This window comes from Chelonia mydas, chromosome 4 (assembly GCF_015237465.2).
Source record: "Chelonia mydas isolate rCheMyd1 chromosome 4, rCheMyd1.pri.v2, whole genome shotgun sequence".
NCBI classification, from domain to species: Eukaryota; Metazoa; Chordata; order Testudines; family Cheloniidae; genus Chelonia; species Chelonia mydas.
The window spans coordinates 55,656,691-55,676,710 of record NC_057852.1 but is presented as its reverse complement, the minus strand read 5'-3'; the positions used below and the strand labels follow the sequence as shown (position 1 = coordinate 55,676,710).

At 40.9% G+C, this 20,020-nt stretch overlaps 1 protein-coding gene across 1 annotated transcript in view; it reads left to right on the top strand.

Annotated features, from left to right (window-relative positions):
- ZNF827 (zinc finger protein 827) overlaps positions 1-20,020 on the top strand; it is a 136,286-nt gene that overhangs the window by 6,973 nt on the left and 109,293 nt on the right. The window contains exon 2 of the mRNA XM_007055710.4: positions 16,396-17,406. Within this exon, the coding sequence (XP_007055772.3) occupies positions 16,396-17,406 (1,011 nt within the window). The remainder of the gene's footprint in view (positions 1-16,395; positions 17,407-20,020) is intronic.

The following is a 20,020-nucleotide window of genomic DNA, read 5'->3' as shown; positions in this document are numbered from 1 at the left end:
TTTTCATGCTAAGTTTGTAAATTACATTTTTATGGCATGAAAGTAAAGTACGTGTCTAGATGCTGAAGCAAAAAGTCCCAGGTAGGTGAATATTATCATTCCCTAAAGCCTACTTTTAGAGGGAATTTCTTCCACTAGAAAATAGTTTCATAAATTAAAATAATAAAACTTAGGCTTGATTCTGATCTTAGATACATGGGTACATGTTGCTGAGTATCTTGTAAAATCAGCTACTGGATCTACACACATACATTGCAGTGTAGCTGATTTTACAAAATGTTCAGTGATACACAGCCAGAGATCTGTGATAAGAATATGTCCTTTAGGAGCTTTCTTTTCACAGATTGACTGAGGGTCATAGTTAAATGCAGTAAGTGTTATGCTCCCAAGAGGCAGTTTTTCTTTTCCAGATGTATCTGTGTCAGCATGAACAGTCTGACTTCCTCTTGGGTCAAGACACTAAAGTTTTTTGGGTGCTTAATTCCAATCTCAGTCAACTCAGAGGTGCAGTCCTGGCCCTTAAAGTTATTCCTATCCTACAGAGGATTTCCTGCTGTGCATACAATATTTAGAATAGAATACAAGATTTGATTGAATAATAGACTCCCTGGTTAAAATAAACAAAATACCCACTCCTTTTCTGCAGGACAGGTTGAATTTTAATACTCCAGACTGAGAAACAAAGAAGAGGAAAAAGCAGACTTCATGAAGCAGGGCCTTTTCTCCTTTTGTTCCAGCACTTTGGCAGCACAAATGGAATGGGAGAGTGGGTAGAACTGATGAAGACTAACTTATGTAGCAGGCAAAAGCACAAGAAGAGAAGTTAGGTGTTAGGACAAACTGTTTACAAGACCTGTGAGGAAACCAAATTCTCTTTTCCTTTGCTCCCTCCGTCCCTGTCCCAAGTGCAGAAAAAGAGTAAGAATCAGTCACTAGTTGCCAGTTCTGCCTTTGAAATAGTGACCTAGATGTGAAATGTTCTGCCTGTAATTCAAAAGCCAGACAAAACACTGGAACTTGCACATAGGCTCCCATTCCCTATATCTGAAGCAGGGGAGCAAATTCAAGGTCAAGGAAGGAGCTGGGAGAGGGATCTTCACACTTGTCAGTCAGGAGGCCTGGGATGGAGACACCTGTAGGGAGCAGAAGCCAGGTGAAGGGAAGCCTCAGCTGAGTAGGGCCCTAGCCCTGGAGGAAGGGGTATAAGGATGGCAAAGCCCTGGAGACAAAGGCTAGACAAGACTTTGAGACTGGGTTGCTTTGAGCTGTTCTGAATCTATGTTTCTGCGTTAACAAAGAAAAGCCCAGATCAAAGGAACTGGAACAGTGCACCAGTGCAGTTGTTTGGGTCACTATTTCACTCTTCTTGCTGGTGGATCAGCCTGCCAACTTACAAGGACATTTACCACTTACTGTAGAACTGCAGAGTTACAAACACCTTGGGAATGGAGGTTGTTTGTAACTCTGAAATGTTTGTAACGCTGAACAAAATGTTATGGTTGTTCTTAAAAGTTTACAGCTGAACAGTGACTTAATACAGCTTTGAAACTTTATTATGCAGAAGAAAAATGCTGCTTTTAACCATCTTAATTTAAATGAAACAAGCACAGAAACAGTTTCCTTACCTTGTCAAATCCTTTTTTTAAAATTTCCCTTTATTTTTTTTAGTAACTTACATTTAACACAGTACTGTACTGTATTTGCTTTTTCTTTTTTGGGGGGGTCTCTGCTGCCGCCTGATTGTGCACCTCCTATTCCAAATTAGGTATGTGGTCGACCGATCAGTTCTTAACTCTGAGGTTCTACTGTACTACACATTCTACTTGTAATGTAACTTCTTCTACCCTGGCATTTCTCATATTCTGGGTCCCTTACCAGTCACCAGTGTAAGGTAGAGCAACCTTAGGGCTGTTTTAATTTATACTCTGCTTCCCATGGGCCCAGAACCAGTGCATTCTAAGCATACTCTGATTCATCCCTTTTTCTAGGAACTGACGTAGAACCCTTTTGCCACTTCTACACTGAGAAGGGAAACCCTCTGCACAGGGGCTATTCTGAGGGGGCATCTTCTGTCCACTTTTAATGTCCCTTTAAACTGGTGTAAAAGGGCCTTTGCAAAAAGTGTGAATCAGACTCTTGAAATCATTGTATTTGAGGGCAGTTTAGCGGCCTGTATGAAATGAGTTGGTAAACTCAGTAGCGTTCCTAAAGGAGAAGTGTGCATATATATTTTTTAAAAGATCACACTTGGCGCACTTGTTGACTCTCTCAGCAGAGAAGACAAAGACTGGGCATGAAGAGGAAACTTCCCTCGCTCCTTGATGTGGTTCCCTCCAGGTCAGAGTTTAGATGCGTTGTTAGGGCAGGATGGAGAAATGCGTTGCTGTTGTTTATGCAGTACCTGTTCTGTGGGTAATTACAAGACTTTATTTTCCTGTATCAGCAAGTTGGGATGAAATCTAGATTCTCTTTAAAATAAAACAAGGTTTGAGAAAAGAAGGTCTTTTATTCAGTCCTAAAATGTTGATTATATGACCTCTGAATTCTGTCAAGGGTCGAAAGCTGGGGCAGTGTCTTAAACAGCATGTCGAAGAGTGAGCAATGTCTATTCCACATGGAGAGGACTGCTTCACTGTTTTAGCCTATAACTATGGGTAGCTTCCTAATCCTCTCTTGTTTGGCTCTGCTTGTTAACCCCAGCAATCCTCTCAGGGGCACAGAAAGCAGCTGTCTTTGGTAGAAAACACAGCACGACAAAAAAAACTCTTCTTGAAATTTCCCATAGATACGTACCAGAATGCCTTCACTGTGTGGGAAAAATTAAAAACACAAAGAACATAATTTACCATGTTCTAATCTGACTTTAGGAAACAGCAAAGTCAAATTACAGTGAGCTAGATTTCTGTGACATTTATAGCATATAGGAGTAATTTCACCATCAAGAGGCAGGAACAGCACAACCTGAAACCATTGTCTCTGAACCCATGGGAATGCTACCAGACTTAAAGTACCATGAGTGAGCAGGAGAGAGAACAAAAGTAAATATTTTAAATGGTAAATCAGCTTCATATTATTTACGAGAGATATAGCAGTAGAAATTCAATTAGCAAAATGAAACACAAACCAATTAAAAACAAACATCTCTGTTAGAGCTGCCATGCTGTCTTGATGTCACCTGGTATGCTTGAGTATTGCAGTGCATATGGTATATGAGATCACCTTTTACTTTGTGACCCCTTGATAGAGGACGTGAGCACAATAGGGATAATTAAGGCCACTGTAGCAGCTTGAGCTTGTTTTGTTTATCTCAGCCTAAATACTATGGTAACAAGGTTTTTTAATTGATTTCCTTGGTTGTTTTATTAGACTAATCACTTGAACAACCATTACAAAGCTAGTTTCTAGCAATAACTCCAAATACTATAGTAGCACTAGTAAGATTTAGTGTTTTGAACCATTACTGTAGAAAACTGTGGTGTGTTTTTATAAAAAGGAAACAATTAATTACAACATACGCTCTATAGCTACTTTTTAAACTTTAAATATTTGAATAATATAATTCCACTGAATTCAAATTAACTTTATTTTTAAATTACAACTTAAAACTAACAGCATTGTCATCTATGGGTCAGATTCACAGGCTCATTCTGCTCCTTTTGCATTGCTAAGATGATGCAACAGCAGTGGAAGCTGTTTGTGCGTTCCTAGCTGGGGATGGTATTGGAGTTCCCAGAGGGTCGAGAGCCACCATAACTGTCTTTTATTTTTCTATCCTTCTACAGCCCAGTGTGGGGGGTGTGTCAGGGATGGAAAGGGTAGAGAGGAGGGTGTGGTTGGAGCACTCAGCATTCCAGCTATCCGCAGCTAGACAGCCGTGCCAGCTGACCTAGGTTAGAGAAGTCCGTGAGCCTAAACAGAATATAAAGTGATACCTCTGTTTTGGGAGCTTTCTGGGTCAGGCACAATGCCAACTAAGATGAACTTTAAGGTTCATCTGGACAGCTCACGGGACAAGGGGGCTTTAGATTTCAGGGGTTCTTGTTTTTCTTCTGAATCAACTAGGAACTTCTGTTGAGAGGCTACCCTTGTCCATTGGGCTAACACGTTGCAGGCTTCTTTTCTTTGCCCCCAGCTTAATCTTTGGTTGATATTGATACTGACAAGAACCTCTCTGAATACAGTGGGGGTAAGGAGAAATCTGCTTTCCAGTTTTCCTCTTCTGCCTCTCCTAAAAGAGTTAGCTTATAATAACCACTTGCTTCATTCCTGCAACTGATTATAAATCTTGTTCTGTTTCCCTCTCTGGCCAATGTTCATGATATCTTTTCCAGACCAGATGGAGAGGACCTGGCATGTGATATTGACCAGTCTTTCCCTACAGATAAGGAAGCTGCAGCATCATCCATTTCTCCTCTTGATAATATCATTTCATCATCAGTGTCATTTCCTGATGACTACAGCCTGTTTCAGGAATTGATAGTTCAAAAGAGAGATTATTTGGAACTTGACTCTACTATGGTTCAGGAGAAGACACATTGTTTCTTTAATGTCTTGGAGACTAAGGAAAAGGTGACGATTATTCTTCCCATTAATGAAGGCATGTAAAACCCTGCTTGGGATATCTGGTTGACTCTGGCATCTGTGCTCATCAGGAAGAGCGATCACTTATACCAGGTCCTTCTTTAGCTTTCTTCACTCACCCATCCATCTCGAAGGGCTGTAAAGTATTATGTCATCTGAGAAAGAGGCTCAAAAGAATGACTTCTTAGTACAAAGATATACTCCTCACTTACTCTGGGAATTCAAGATTCAATTCAATTGTTGATTATCAGCCCATCATGGCTAGATACCAGTTCTTATGGATCTGGATGTTTCTCTTCGTGACCATCTCTTTGAGGGGCAGGGGTAAGTAGTGAAGGGCATTGATCTAACAGGGTCAAATGGTTTCTAGACTTGTTTGATGAACATTTTACAATGTTTTTGAAACCTCCTCAAGTGCGTTTGCTCAGGTGTCACTCTTCAAAGATCTCACTGGCTTAAATCATCTAGTCTTTCAGCTGGAGCGAGGCCAAGGTAGAAGTTCTCCCCTTAAAAGGAGAGGGTCTTCTCCGTTCTAAAACAGATGATTTTTTTGAAAGATAAAAGAAACCAGATATATTGCCAAATCTCTGGGACTGATTCATTATATTTAGAAGCAGAAGAGCATTATTTCATCTTCTTTCAGATTCCAGAGTCAGTACGGACACTTTCCAGGAGTTCTAGATTCACCAGCAACTGAGGAGATAGGGTAGAGGGAAGTTCATTTCCGAGATGAAGTTCTTTTTCAGCTTTCAGGTCATCTTCTGCATCTGCCCAGCCACTACTTTGACAATTCATCCTGAAACCTAGATCTGTCTTCCACTTGTAGGCTGGGACCATATCTTTGTCTCATTTGTGCAGCATCTAGCACAATGGAGTCCTGATCTTCAGGCGTCACTACATTACACCATTGGAATTGTACTGTTCTTTAGACTCCCTCAAGTGGGAATATGCAGCATTCCCCCTAGAAAAGAAACTAGTGACTATAGTTCTTTGAGAGTGTTGCCTCAGAGTTCTACGCTCACGTAGGACTTTGGGATGTAGTACAAGGAACTGAGATGGCAGGGGACTGCATGGCCCTTTTATATATCATTGGCTGCACAATGGGGCACTGATGCAGAACCAGTAGGCACTGCTTTTCTGGAAGATTCTTGTAGCCCACTGGTGCTAGGGGCAGGAAAGGTGCAGATCACAAAAATTTAAATATGCATAGACAACATTTTCAAAGAGTACTTGTGAGTAATCTTTATTTTCTTTTATTTTTATTTTCTACAGCTTTGTTTTTAGAATCCTGTTTTAATAAGCCAACTGTAATTCCATTTAGCTCAATTAAGGATCTCCTGGTAATTTAAACAGTTGTTTTGGCAATGCACACATCATCTTGTAACAGGTATTGGTAATGTAAGGATGAAAACATTTACACAAGAAGAATAAAAGTCAAGGAGGCATATAATTGACCAATTTATCAACCTTAGCAGACAATTTTTTCTGATAGCATTGTGGCAGCTATGGTAAATTTACTTCTGATTGCTTAAGGGGACAGATCCTATATAGTGGGTACAACACATAACAGCAGCCCCTTCAAATGAATGGGTAAAGGAGCAGGTAATCAGCCTGTGCAACTTTGGTTCCTAGATTGGCCTTTTGGCTAATGGTGTGTCCATAGGTGCTGGAACTAGGGGTGCTGGGGGTGCAGAAGCACCCTCTGTTTTGAAGTGATTTCCATCATGTACAGGGTTTACCGTTTCAATGGCTTTCTTCACCTCCACTATACAAATTGTTCCAGCATGGCTGGGTGTGTCCTGTGAGGAAAATTTAAAATGATCCTGCTCTGCTCAATTAATAACTCCAGTACTTTGCTGCCTTTTCCAATAGTCTTTAAACCAATTTCAGGCTTTCAGATGGCTGCCAGAATTATTGTGATCATTGAAATGCCTTTGGTAGACCTTGATAATAAGTTGCAGTTATGATCAGAGAACTCTTAGCTTCATTGCAAATTGTGTGTGTGCCACAAGGCATGCTTATATACTTTTCTTACTTTTAGTCAGTCCTTTGTGCTATCTGAACTGATGCTCAAACTTCCTCTTGTCCACCCTCTTTTTCAGCTGGAAGGGTGACTGAAATCTAGACTCATAGACTCAAAGATATTAAGGTCAGAAGGGACCATTATGATCATCTAGTCTGACCTCCTGCACAATGCAGAATCTCATCCACCCACTCCTGCAATAAACCTCTCACCTATGTCTGGGCTAGTTGTCTTGACGACCCTGGCAGGTTTAAATGACTGGCTGCACTCAAATAAGTTGCATGCATCGAGGTGCATTGAAGTTTTAATAATCTATAGCCTAAACAAATCACTTAGTCTTGGCTGCTCTAAATTGCCCAGTATGTAGAAGTATGCTTATGCCTACTTTTGGCTGTAGGACCTGAAGGTGTGGCGGGGATTGCAATACATTTCAGGTAAACAAAGTGCAACTTTCTTCCAGGAAGCAGTCAAAACAGCTATTGGTGCATCCATTTATGGCAGTGGCAGGCCCCGTACAGGCTCTAATTTAGATGAGTCAGACACAATTGAAGGCCCTGAGAGAATAGGCAGGAGGCTCTGGGGAGTAAGAATTTGGTGAAATCAATAGTAGGAATATAGATATTGTGCGAAACAGATTGGACCAACAGTTTTTATCTGATGTGACTATCCAGTTAAATCAGGATTAGAAGGTAAGATGTTCTTGCCTTTTTTTTAAACAATAAGAACTTAGAAGACACATTTTGCATAAATAGCACGTACACTAAGCACCCCTCTCCAGTCTCTCATCAGATGCTCCGTTTCTCGTGAATGGCCACTCCATAAAAACTAAGCTGCATAGGAACTCTCCCTCTCCTTTTGGTGCTTGACAGGAGGGAAGAATATAGTAACCTTAAGATAGATGCCTTGATCTATCCTGTTGGCAGATACATCCTCCAAAACACGTGTTAGGCTTGGGGAGTGAGCATGACAACTCCACAGCACCATTTACAAAAACAGCTTACAGATTTTTTTTTAATAAACAGGAGGGAAATGTTGCTGGTATTACTTGAGCTGTTCAAGGCAGTGGCCTACCTGTAACCATTCATTCCTCTCCAAAAATGTGGATGATCCATTTTCTGAGCCCTCTGACTCAGATTGCTATATTTAAGTCTTATCTGGTCTCATGATCATTCCTCCTTTAAATCTCTGAGCCCCCTCCCTTCAATGCATTGCCCTTAAGGGGATAAAAGAAATCCCAAAGAACAAAGATCATTGTTCCACTCCTTTACCCTCACATACCCTAAGCATGTGGTGTGGTTCTCCCCATTGCCTCAAATAGAGGTATTCCCCTAACTAGATTTCACATTCCACAAGCCTTAGATAAAACTGCATGCTGATGGGTGAAACCATTATGCTGCTTTGCTGGTCGACACCATGGTGGTACCTTCACTTGACCCTATTTTCCTCATTTGCTGTGTCTAGGGAGGACAAAACACTGATAGCACCATGGGCTCTTGTCTGAACAAATTTGTGGTTGTGACTTGTCTTTAGACTAGGGTCTCTGAGGCGGCAGACCATTCCTTAGAATCTGGCCATTGTGCAAGGTTCTGATCCATTTGAAAGTGGGCTGCCAGGTAACTGAGCCTGCCGATCTGCAGACTCGGTATCTGCAGATAGCCAGGATTCAGCCCTCCTGTGTTTCTGCTCAAAATGCACCAATCTGGACTGTGGTTCTGTGACTAATGTGAAACTTTTCAATGTGAACTTCGTTAATGAGCAGCTGAAGTTCTTTCAGTATCCACAGGGCCAAATTCTTGTTCAAGAATGTCCCAAAACCATTGCAGGTCCCTCAGGGGCAAGCAGGAAGGATCATTCACTTGGCCATCACTTAAAACAATTTGACTCAGAACAGACACTGCGAAGATCTTGTATAGGCTGCAGATGTCAAGATCGTATCTAGGGATCCTTTTGGATACAGAGCCAGCTTTTCCAGACAGCTATCTAGACTGGTGTATGGGTTAATACCCATATTGATATGCCTAATGGGAAAGCTTAAATGGTCTTTCCCAGACAACTTCTGTTAGCAGCAAGACTCCAGTTTCTCTTCCCTCCCCAAATGGAAACAGATGACAAGGCTTCCTTGTGTGCTAGAGATGGCAGAACTGTTGAGATGACAGCTGACCTTATTTGCATTTCAGGAAAGCCAGCATCTCTGCCAACCCTGGGATCTGACACTTCCTGATTGGAACAACTTGTCATTGTAGAAAGACATTTAGAAGATGTCAAAGCAAAACGCCTCCCAAAAAAGTAAACAATCTGTTGTGTAACTCAGGAGAATCTTATCGAATTTAAAAGTTCTCTTTTCCTGGTAGCCAAAGGAAGGCGAAGTTTTCAGTGGTCCACCTGTGAGCCCTGGTGTGTAAATGTACCCACCATTTTAAGTGTACAGTGAGGAATGTGGTGCATTGCCACTTGAGTATGGAGAGACCATAAGGAGAGAATCCATGTCCTCAAGTACAATCACCTTCTAGACAACTTCATGGGCCAGGTGGACTATGAAATCACTCGTGCTGACTGCAGGTTCAGTGGGAGGTATAGAAGTAGTAATTGAGCTCCCTCCCATTTGGTCAGCTTCATAGGGCTTCATCAAAACCTCTAACTGACAGCTTGGCTGATTTACGGGGACTCAGAGAAAACCCAGGCCTTTGGTAAAGGGCTTCCCAGTCTTTAGTCTCAGATTTGAAAAAAGTCTAGATGGTTTATGCCAGCAAAGGTATTTGGATCTCAGTCACAGTTTATCTCTTTCTTCATATAAACAAGGTGAACTCTCTTGATCTATTAATGTACAGACAGGGCAGCTCGTTCCTTTAAAGGTAAGTCAGTGAGGTCGCCATTTGGTGGTAAGGTTATGAAAGTTGTGTCCAAATATCTGTTATGGGATGTTACTTCATAGGGCATTAGTTATCTTTCAGCAAAGTTGGCTACTGTAGTTTACTCATTCCCCATTAAACCTAAAAGCATTAGATACTATGAGATATGTTGTGGGAGGAGTGGAATATTTTGTTGCATTTTAGGTCTTTGAACTGCTCCTCTGTGTAGTTGGTTGACATCAACAGTGCTAAGGGAGGTTTATTTCCTTTTGACTCTCTCAAAAGGAGATAAGGGCTTTTTCTCATTTTATAAACATCTGCTATCATTGTCCACTCTATCAGCTGGATAGTGGTCCAAGCAGGTATTGATAGCACTTTTTGTAGCCTGCTCTTGTATGACATGCTACGGCCTACAAGGTGGTCTCCTTTGAAAATATTTTTATGGCATCTGACTAATCTCAGAGTGTTATGGTTAAAAAAGTTCTCTCATAGAGTATTCAACCTAATGATTTCTTTTGAGGTTTATAATGACAATTTAAACAAAGAATGGTAATAGAGCTGCTGTCTTGCCTTAAAATTGTGATTTTTCTTTTTCCTTGGGGAAAATCGTTATTATAGAAGACATGGAGATGAAATATAGGATCACTCCTAGGGCTTTTCTCTCTAGCTAATTGTGTTTATATTTGCACATATTCTAAATATGGGGGAGAAAGACAGAATGTAGGAGAAGTTGTTTTCTGGCTTTTTCCTGTTATAGCTGTGCTACTCTCTAGGTCAGTCTACAATGGAGATGCTTGGTGTTGACCCCATTGGGTCGGGCACCAGCCACATTGATAAACCATTTTGTGATGAGGCCAAGAGTTGAATGGTCCTTAGATGAATCATCAGTGAACCAAAAGTTCCACTGAGAGAAGAGACAGACTTCCTGTGCTTCTTATCTATTATAGGTCACCAGCATCATGAGGGAACTATGGGGGATGGTGTGCACTCCAGCATCCATGTGCTGTTTATGCAACTGTGTCTTTTCAGTTTTAGTTGGTGCTGTAAATGTAGTACAGAAGCTAAGGCAGGCCTTTATTAAAATCATGATTTTTCTTCAGCATCCCTGTGGGAAAATCAGCATTCTACACTACTCTGAATGTATAGTCTATTCCGAGACTGCTGTAAATGCCATTTTGTGGAGGGGAGTTTCTGGAACTTCAGTGGGAACGTATCCCCCACTCCATAGCAGTCCCTGCAAGATTGGTACAGTCCAGTCAGTGCAGAAAACCATAAAAGTTCCCCAACCCTCAAAACTGCCTAATAGCTTTTATTATTCTAACTGGTTAAAAGGCAGCCTTTTTCAGCATTTCAAATAATAAAAAGTTAGTCGGCAGGTTTTTGGGCTGGGTTGGACAACTTTTATGGGATTCTGTAAAATTCACTTCCCAGGTATTTTTTATCATATGGTTGCACAGCTACTATTCTTTAGCCCTACGGTTGCTGACTTTCTATCACATCTTGGTGTGAAACTAACAAAGATTCATGTGGAGTTGGCAGCCAGAGGCACACAGATAAAAGTGACGCAGAATTAGCATGTGATCTTTGGGGGTGGGAAGGGTTTCAGAGTTAAAAATAATGTATTTGAAGGTAAGTTATTTACATGGTACAGATATGTACTGTATTAGGAAAGCTGACAGAGCCATTATTTTCCCATTATTTTCTTCCATATATTTCCAGTAGGGTTGCCAGGTGTCCGGTTTTGACTGTAACACGCAGTTGAAAAGGGACCCTGGTGGCTCCAGTCAGCACTGCTGACTGGGCCGTTAAAAGTCCAGTTGGCAGGGCTGGCAGGCTCCCTACCTGGCTCCGCACAGCTACCAGGAAGGGTGACATTTCCCTGCAAGGGCGGCCAGGGAGGCTCCGCATGATGCCGCCACCCTGAGCGCCGGCTCTGCAGCTCCCATTGGCCAGGAACTGCATCCTGACCTCTGCATTTCTGGCCCCAGCCGGAGCCCGCACCCCAACCCTTTGCCCCCAGCACAGTGAAAATGAGTGAGCAAGTGAGGGTGGGTGAGAGCGAGTGACAGAGGGAGGGGCAATAGAGTGAGCAGGGATGGGGCCTCAGAGAAGGGGCAGGACAGGGCCTCGAGGCAGGGGCGGGGCAAGGGTGCTCGGAGTTCTGTGCGATTTGAAAGTTGGCAATACTAATTTTCAGGTTTGTATTAAATTCTGAGTTACAATTCCATTGTTGGTTGATATAGTACCCACTGAATGTGCTGTTCACAAGCACTGCTTTGAGTTTCTCTACACTAATTTCATGCTGGATCCCCTCCAATCTGGTTTCTGTCCTCTCCACTCCACTGACACTGTTCTGTCCAAGGTCTCCAGCGACTTTTTACTGGCTAAATTTCAAGTCCTCTGCTCCTTCATCCTCCTTGACCCCCTGGCTGCATTTGACACTGATTGACAATACCTGACTTCTCAAAATCTTGCCCTTCCATGACACCATCTTCTCCTGATTCCACTTCTTTTCCTTTCCCACTCTCCTTAGTTTTCCTCCCAGATCATCTTGCTGATATCATCAAGCTGATAATCTGGAAGTCATTCTATGCCTCCTTTTTCCTAACTGTGTCTAGGTTTTCCCATTCTGCCTCTGTAACATTTTTGCGGTCTGATCATTTATTTCTATCCACACAGCTAAAGCTTGTTCAGGCTTTCTGTTTGGCCTGTGTTGTACTGCATCCTCCTCATCCCTGGACTCTCTGACATCTATATTACCCTATGTCTAGTTCATTCATCTCCCTTGCCTTTCACTCTCCTGTGTGGCAAGCATGTATTGTATTGGTGCCAGAGAAACAATTCCAGCAGTTGATTTAGGCTGGATAAGTCCAAGGCATAATTGACTGGGGTTTTTTTAGTTTTCAGAAATGTGCTTTTTTTTAAAAAAAAATAAAAAAAAATTGAAGCTTGTGTAATATCCACAGCAAATCAGCAAATTCTAATGTACTGATACTTTTAAATAAAAAGGGAAAATACCCATAGGGTAGAATCATAAAATATAATTTCGTAAGAACATAAGAACGGACATAATGGGTCAGACCAAAGGTCCATCTAGCCCAGTACCCTGTCTTCCGACAGTGGCCAATGCCAGGTGCGCCAGAGGGAATGAACAGAACAGGTAATCATCAAGTGATCCATCCCCTGTCGCCCATTCCCAGCTTCTGGCAAACAGAGGCTAGGGACACCACCCCTACCCATCCTGGCTAATAGCCATTGATGCACCTATCCTCCATGAACTTATCTAGTTCTTTTTTGAACTCTCTCTGTGAATTTACCTAGTCATTATTTCTGGTCATTAGGATTTGCCTTTGAATCTGATTTCCTCTCAAAGCAGAGTGTCACTATATTTTTTACAAGGTAAATAAGTTAGTAAAGAGGGTTTGGCACTTTTACTGTTGCACATATTTGGGGTTCTACCGAAACATGCCTCATACTGAGCTAAATCAGTGGCAACAGCTGTCGAAGTATTTGGTTGGATTTTTAACACTGTTAGCAAGTTTAGGATGTACTTTGACTGGCTCATTTCTGTCCTCTAATCATAGAATATTAGGGTTGGAAGAGAACTCAGGAGGTCATCTAGTCCAATCCCCTGCTCAAAGCAGGACCAACACCAACTAAATTATCCCAGCCAAGGCTTTGTCAAGCAGTGCCTTAAAAACCTCTAAGGATGGAGATTCCACCACCTCCCTAGGTAACTCATTCCAGTGTTTCACCACCCTTCTAGTGAATTAGTTTTTCCTAATATCCAACCTAGACTTCCCACACTGCAACTTGAGACCATTGGTTCTTGTTCTGTCATCTGCCGCCATTGAGAACAGCCTAGCTCCATCCTCTTTGGAACCCCCCTTCAGGTAGTTGAAGGCTTCTATCAAATCCCCCCTCAGTCTTCTCCTCTGCAAACTAAATAACCCCAGTTCCCTCAGCGTCTCCTCATAAGTCATGTGCCCCAGCCCCCTAATCATTTTCGTTGCCCTCCGCTGGACTCTTTCCAATTTTTCCACATCCCTTCTGTAGTGGGGGGACCAAAACAGGACTCAGTACTCTAGGTGTGGCCTCACCAGTGTCGAATAGAGGAGAATAATCACTTACCTTGATCTATTTGCAATGCTCCTACTAATACAGCCCAATATGCCGTTGGCCTTCTTGGCAATGAGGGCACACTGTTGACTCTCATCCAGCTTCTTGTCCACTGTAATCCCCAGGTCCTTTTCTGCAGAACTGCTGCTTAGCCAGTCGGTCCACGGCCTGTAGCGGTGCATGGGATTCTTCCGTCCTAAGTGCAGGACGCTGCACTTGTCCTTTTTGAACCTCATCAGATTTCTTTTGGCCCAATACTCCAATTTGTCTAGATGTGATCCTGAGACATGCTGAGTACTTACAACTTCCACTGATGTCAAATATTGACAAACAATTCAAGGACCAATCCTACAAATGCTCTGTGTGTACAGAGTTCCCATGGGAGTAAGCAAAGAAGAGTCTTTACAGGATCAGCCCCATAATCCTTGACAAGAGACACTCGAACAATTGTTGGATAATTTACATAGAAGTTAGTGAGATGCTCCAGCCAAATTCTGCTCCCACTGAAGTTACATTAAATTTTCAGTCAAATTCTCATTAACTTATCCATTTGCAAAGTCCAGGCAATTTATACTCCCCAAGACTAGAACTTAATTTTCTAATAAAAAAAAATTCAATACCAACCCTTATGCTCATAAGTATCCCTGCAGTAACAATGTATAGCGTGTATATGATGGAAAAATTCAGTAAGGAAATATATTTTCCTTCCAAGTTTTCCAGGACTCCTCATAAGCAATGAGTCAGATATAATTATGAGAAAATCTTGTGTCTTTTCAAATAGAGCTGTGCAAATTGTCCAACACAAATTCAAAATACAGCCAGAGTTTGTTGATAGGCTCCCTGAGGATGACACACAGTTCAAGCAGACCAGCTCCAACTGTCAAATGAACATCCTGGATTCTGGGGAGGGGATTATGATTTAATTTGAAACCATAGGAAAGTTGGTGGGTTCAGGTGTGTTTCTTTGAGTTTTCAGGTTTGCTCAAGCACAGGGGGGCATGAATCCATATGAACTAAACTCCTCCCCAACATGCACCTGCTCCCATGTGATACAAAACCATCAGGCTTCATACAGCTGCTTTAAAACCAAAACACTAATGTTTAAATGGAAGTTGAACTGTGTTCATGATAGGATTCGGATGCCAGCTCTCAACATTAGCCTTAAAGTAAAGAGGACTTGATGCTGCAGGGAAGTACTGAGAAGTGGAGAACTAGAACAGTGCCAGCAGTTAGAAGAGATCCTGTTTCAGGGGACTAAGGAGCTGATGGGTAAAAAATCCAAGCTGGTGTTGGGGATAGAGATACTGGGGAAGAACTTTCTCTCCACTGTTGGAGGCAAGTTTGGGATCTGGAGGCAGCCACATTGCAGTAGTTAAAGTAGAGTGGAACAGGAGGAGGAACTCTCGCTTCATATATTTTCTATGGCAGGTTTTATTTAAATATCTGTTGGCTGAGGCTGCATGTGTGGATGAAATGTGCAATATAAGTGCTAGGTATTAATTATTACTTGTTCATCAGCTGCTATCTAAAGTTTTTTTAACTTGTTGGAAATGAATAAGGAATCAGGGAATATACAGTATGTACCATAAAATCGTAATAGCAGTGTCCATATTTTTTTAAATCCTTTTGTTGATTTGCTGTAGTACGAGTCCTGTGACTCTTTCATACTGTGGGACATTCAGTCTAAAAGCAAGATATGTGAGAAAGGTACCTGGCAAGAGGAGATAACATAAATTTAATTCTAACATTGCTATTGTTCCTTACGACATTCTGATTGGCCAGCTAGATGGACAAAAATCTTTAGTCACATCTATATCTCTCTGAATAACCATTGTGAAGAAGAGCAATCCAGGGTCACCACACTTTAAACACTGCCAGTCAGCTCTCCAGAGAGAGACTAGATATGTTGGAATCACCTGTCAAGAAAAAATGTGGCTAACTGTACGAAAGAAACCCTTTTCATTTGATAAAACAAAATTCCATTTAGTATGTTCTTTGTTTTAACTTTTAGCGCTTCCTTAAGATTTTTTGTTAAAGCATGTTTCCACTGCAAGAAAATTTGTTGTATGTTACGTTTCCTCGCTAAATAGCTGGCAAGATCAATACATTAGCTTGCAGTTCAAGTGTTATTACTCCCAGCTATTCAGAAAAGAAACATGTATTACAGCAACAAATTTTCATTTTTTCAAAAATAGGGCGCAGTGCAGATTAGGCTAAGATTAAAATAACTGTAGGCAACTACTATTAATACAAGTGATTCAACACCTGGTCTGCCTTTTGAAGACATCTCTGCACTAAGCTTACAGAGTTTTAGGTACCGTATATAGTATTCAGTGGGTCAAATACGTCACTGCTTTTACACCACTGAAATTATAACATTGTGAGAAATTAGCAGACCATGTTGGTTTAAATAATAGCCATCTATAAATGATGCCCATGCTCTGGTCATGCAAATACCTTACTACAATTATACAGTTACACTGACTTAGTGAGTTTTTAGGGACTTACTGATAACAAGTCCATCAAGCTTTCATTTTTATTCCACTATTTCCTTTTATTATTCCACTCTTTCATTCTTTTTTTCCTGAAAGCCACCTCTTCTGACTAGTCCAGATGCCAAATGAAAGCACTTGAGACAAATGTTTAGTAACTGTTCAAAATGCTCCAGCTTTAAGGCTCACCCTGATGCAATTGTCCCTAGCATTCATTAGAATCTTGTTGGGGTGAGACGAGAACTGGAGGTATTAAGAGAGCTTCACACACTTAGCATTAAGGACACATTAATATTTTGGAAATAAACTTGTGGTTCTTGGTATCCCACAGATGGTACTAGACAGGAGGAAGTGGAAGGTGAACTTAGTGAAGAAGAACACTGGTTTGGAAACTCTTCAGAGACCCCATCAGAAGCATCATATGGAGAAGTCCAGGAAAACTTTAAGTTATCTCTTGAGGATAGAATCCAGGCACAGTCCACTTCCCCGGATACTTCTCTGGGAAGTGCAACTCCCAGCAGCAACACGCTGGAGCTGGTAGCTATTGACAATGAGGCTTTAAGAGACACATTACAGAGCAAAGAACACCTTTCTCCTGATGTGTCGTCTTTGTGTGAAGATGAACCTCCTGGCCCAAATAAGCCACTGAGCAGTAACCTGAGAAGGCTTCTGGAGGCCGGTTCTTTCAAGCTGGACACTGCTGTTACAGTCAATGGCAAGGTCGAGTCCCCTGTAAATGTTGGTTCAGATCTCTCCTTTTCTCCACCTTCTCATCATGCCCAGCAGCTAAGTGTTCTTGCCAGAAAGCTTGCTGAGAAACAGGAACAAAATGATCAATACAATGCAAGTAATCGGTTTATATGGAATCAAGGTAAATGGTTGCCAAACTCAGCCACCACCTGTGGTTTGTCCCCAGATTCAGCTATCCTGAAATTGAAAGCCGCAGCCAATGCAGTTCTTCAGGACCAATCACTTTCAAGGACTGAAGATACTATAAGATTTGAATCCTTTTCTTCACCTTTTAGTTCTCAGTCTGCCAGCTCAACCTTAGCGGCTTTATCAAAGAAAGTTAGTGAAAGAAGCATGACTCCTGGGCAGGACCACCCACCTCCAGCTAGTTCTTTCCTTTCCCTGGCCTCAATGACCTCTTCAGCTGCCCTACTCAAGGAGGTGGCTGCAAGGGCTGCGGGCAGCCTGTTGGCTGAGAAGAAAAAGTCACTACTTGCAGCGGATCCCCTGCAGCTTTCAGAGATGAAGCAAGAGAAAGTAACTCCACCACAGTCTTTGGAATTATTGCTACTTCCAGTCCCTAAAGGAAGAATTTCTAAGCCCACTAATACAGGTATGGACACTTATCTTAACCGTCAAGTAAGGCATGTTTGTTTTGCTCTAGATTTATTTAACTCTTATTCTCTGGTCTGGTTTGTATTGTTTCCACCTATTATGAAAATAAGAACAAAATAAACAATAGGATAGCTTTTAAACTACCATTTGAAGATCAAACCTTCACAAATGTTTCCATATTTGAAAAGTAATGAGTGTACAGTTCAATACATTTTTTTTTTTATTCCATACAAATGTATTTTTTCCTCACCAAGTTCAGAATAGGTCCACACAAGAAATATTTAATGGGGAAGATCAAAGAATCCCTGTCAGGGAGCTTATGGTATCAGTGAACATGTACAAAACCAGTGCTTTTGAAATATTGGACAAGGGAGAATTTTCCCTCCTGCTGTCTGTATCACAAATGGACTTTTGTATAATCGCTTACTACCCTGTCCTAATTTACCAGAGTATATTATTGTGTTGCCACTTTTCATTAAAATTTTCTGCAGAAGCACGAACAAATCTCTCATGTTCATTCTTTCACAATTCTTTATCATAAAAAATAGAAGAAAATGAACTGCTTTTTCCTAATTCTGCTCAACAAAACCCACTTTATACTTCTTGGCTCACCCCCTCCCTCTTCCTCCCTTAGTTCTGTCAGCATTCTAAGATATAGGCCTATTGCAAACAGTACTACTAACAAAAGAAATCAGGAAAGAATGTGAGTAATTATATTATTTCAATTATCAAAATAAGAAATATTTTCTTTTATACATACTGACATTTCTTTTTAAAAAAATTGCATGCATCAAATGTTCATATTTCCACGGACATCTCCATGGAATTTAGGTGTTTTCTTGCTAACAATGAAATTCTGATAATTAGGATGAGGAAGCTGGTCAAAAGCCTTCACAAGATAAAAGGTTTGGGTGTTAGTTTGTTAAGGATTGTCTACATGGCGCAGTTTTAGTAGTATAGTTAAACTGATATAGTTTTGTGGGCACTTTTATTCCTGCATAAACTGGGTTTTTTTCAGGTAAGCTTATGTTGCTTTGGAAGGGGTTTACATTAAATTGGAAAAAACTTCTTATACAGGAATAAGACTGTCCACATATGGAGTTATATTAGTGTAAATGTATTCATTTAAATTCACACTTTTAATGTTATACCGGTATAACTTTCTCATATAGACAAGCCCTTAAAGAGAGGGAATAGCAAGGATTCAGTTATATTTACTATACTACACTATTCCAAAAATGTTAATATTATCTGCTTATTTACTGCATGTGCAAAAGGCATTCACATGATTAGTTACTTGATAAGGAAGAGTAATGCAGAAGAGAAACTTTTTTATTGTAGTAAAATCCAACTTCTATATGTTTGGCTAACGAATTGTGAATTTTTATCTGTACACCTTGGAAAAGAGGAGTGCATCTAAGTATATATGCAGTGCTGGCAATTCATAAACTGGCTGTGATGCAGTGAAATCTCTAGCGTCTACTCTGCTTAAGACACAGGAATGCTGAAAGGCAGTAATGGGAGCATGTTACCTCAGGGCCTTGGTAACCATGAAACAATCATTTCCCTTTGCTTTATATATAAAAAATAGGATCAGTTTATATGTACTGGGCCTTCACCAACCTCAGCTGGCATCCAAACAAACTTTATCACGATAGATTAATAACAAAGATTTTTGTTGAATTCTAGCTCCCTTTCTGACATGCTCATTAGTTTTTGACTGGAAAGGAATTGACCAAATGAAAATAAGGGACCAAGAAAAGCAATGAGATAGGGTATTTGGATTTTGAAGGAATTTGGTTCTCTGTAATCATTCTTTCTGCTGTAGAGACATACAGCTTGCAGAAAGAGGTCACTGTTGTGTGACTTTTGAGCAGTAGACATTACAGTACTCCTCTAAAATACTGAGTTGGGCACTTGATCATGTATATTTGCTATGAAAATAAATGTCACACATTCCTTTGATTCTTTTTTGCAGCCATGGTTTTATGGCAGTAATTCTTTTTGCAGCCACGTTTTTATGGCACTGAAAGCATAATATAATATTTCATTTTCTAAAGTTTTGTCTGTTTGTGTGGGTCTTCTCTTGAGGACATGCTTGTGTTGCCAGTAAAATAAACATATTTTCCCTGAAGGCACTGATTGGCAGATTTTCCCATATATTTTATAGCTGAAGAAAGTCTGCTTCCAGTTATTATGAGTCAGCTTCTTTCATCAGCAATGAAGATATCCGTATAGCCAATGGTCACTGAGATCAACTACTAGATATTGGAAAAAATAAGGAGGCAGTAAAGGGGGAAATATGCTTAACAGGCCTACTGCATGAAGTAAGCTCTGAGTTCATAAACTTTTTTTAGTATATAAGGAGCAATAGCACATCAGATTGTGGTCTTGTCAGATCTCACATGCTAACCTTAGTTAGGCCTGATCATTACTTGGATGGGAGATGCCCAGTAAATCTCAAGGTGGTGCACGAAGAGACTGAAGTGGCACCCACTAAATCACTGTACCAGTGGTGTTATGAAACATTTTAGAGTTGGTATTGCTGTCTTTTGGATGAAATGTAAAATGAAGTCCTGACCTATGTTCCCTCTAAAGTGCATGCATGCGCG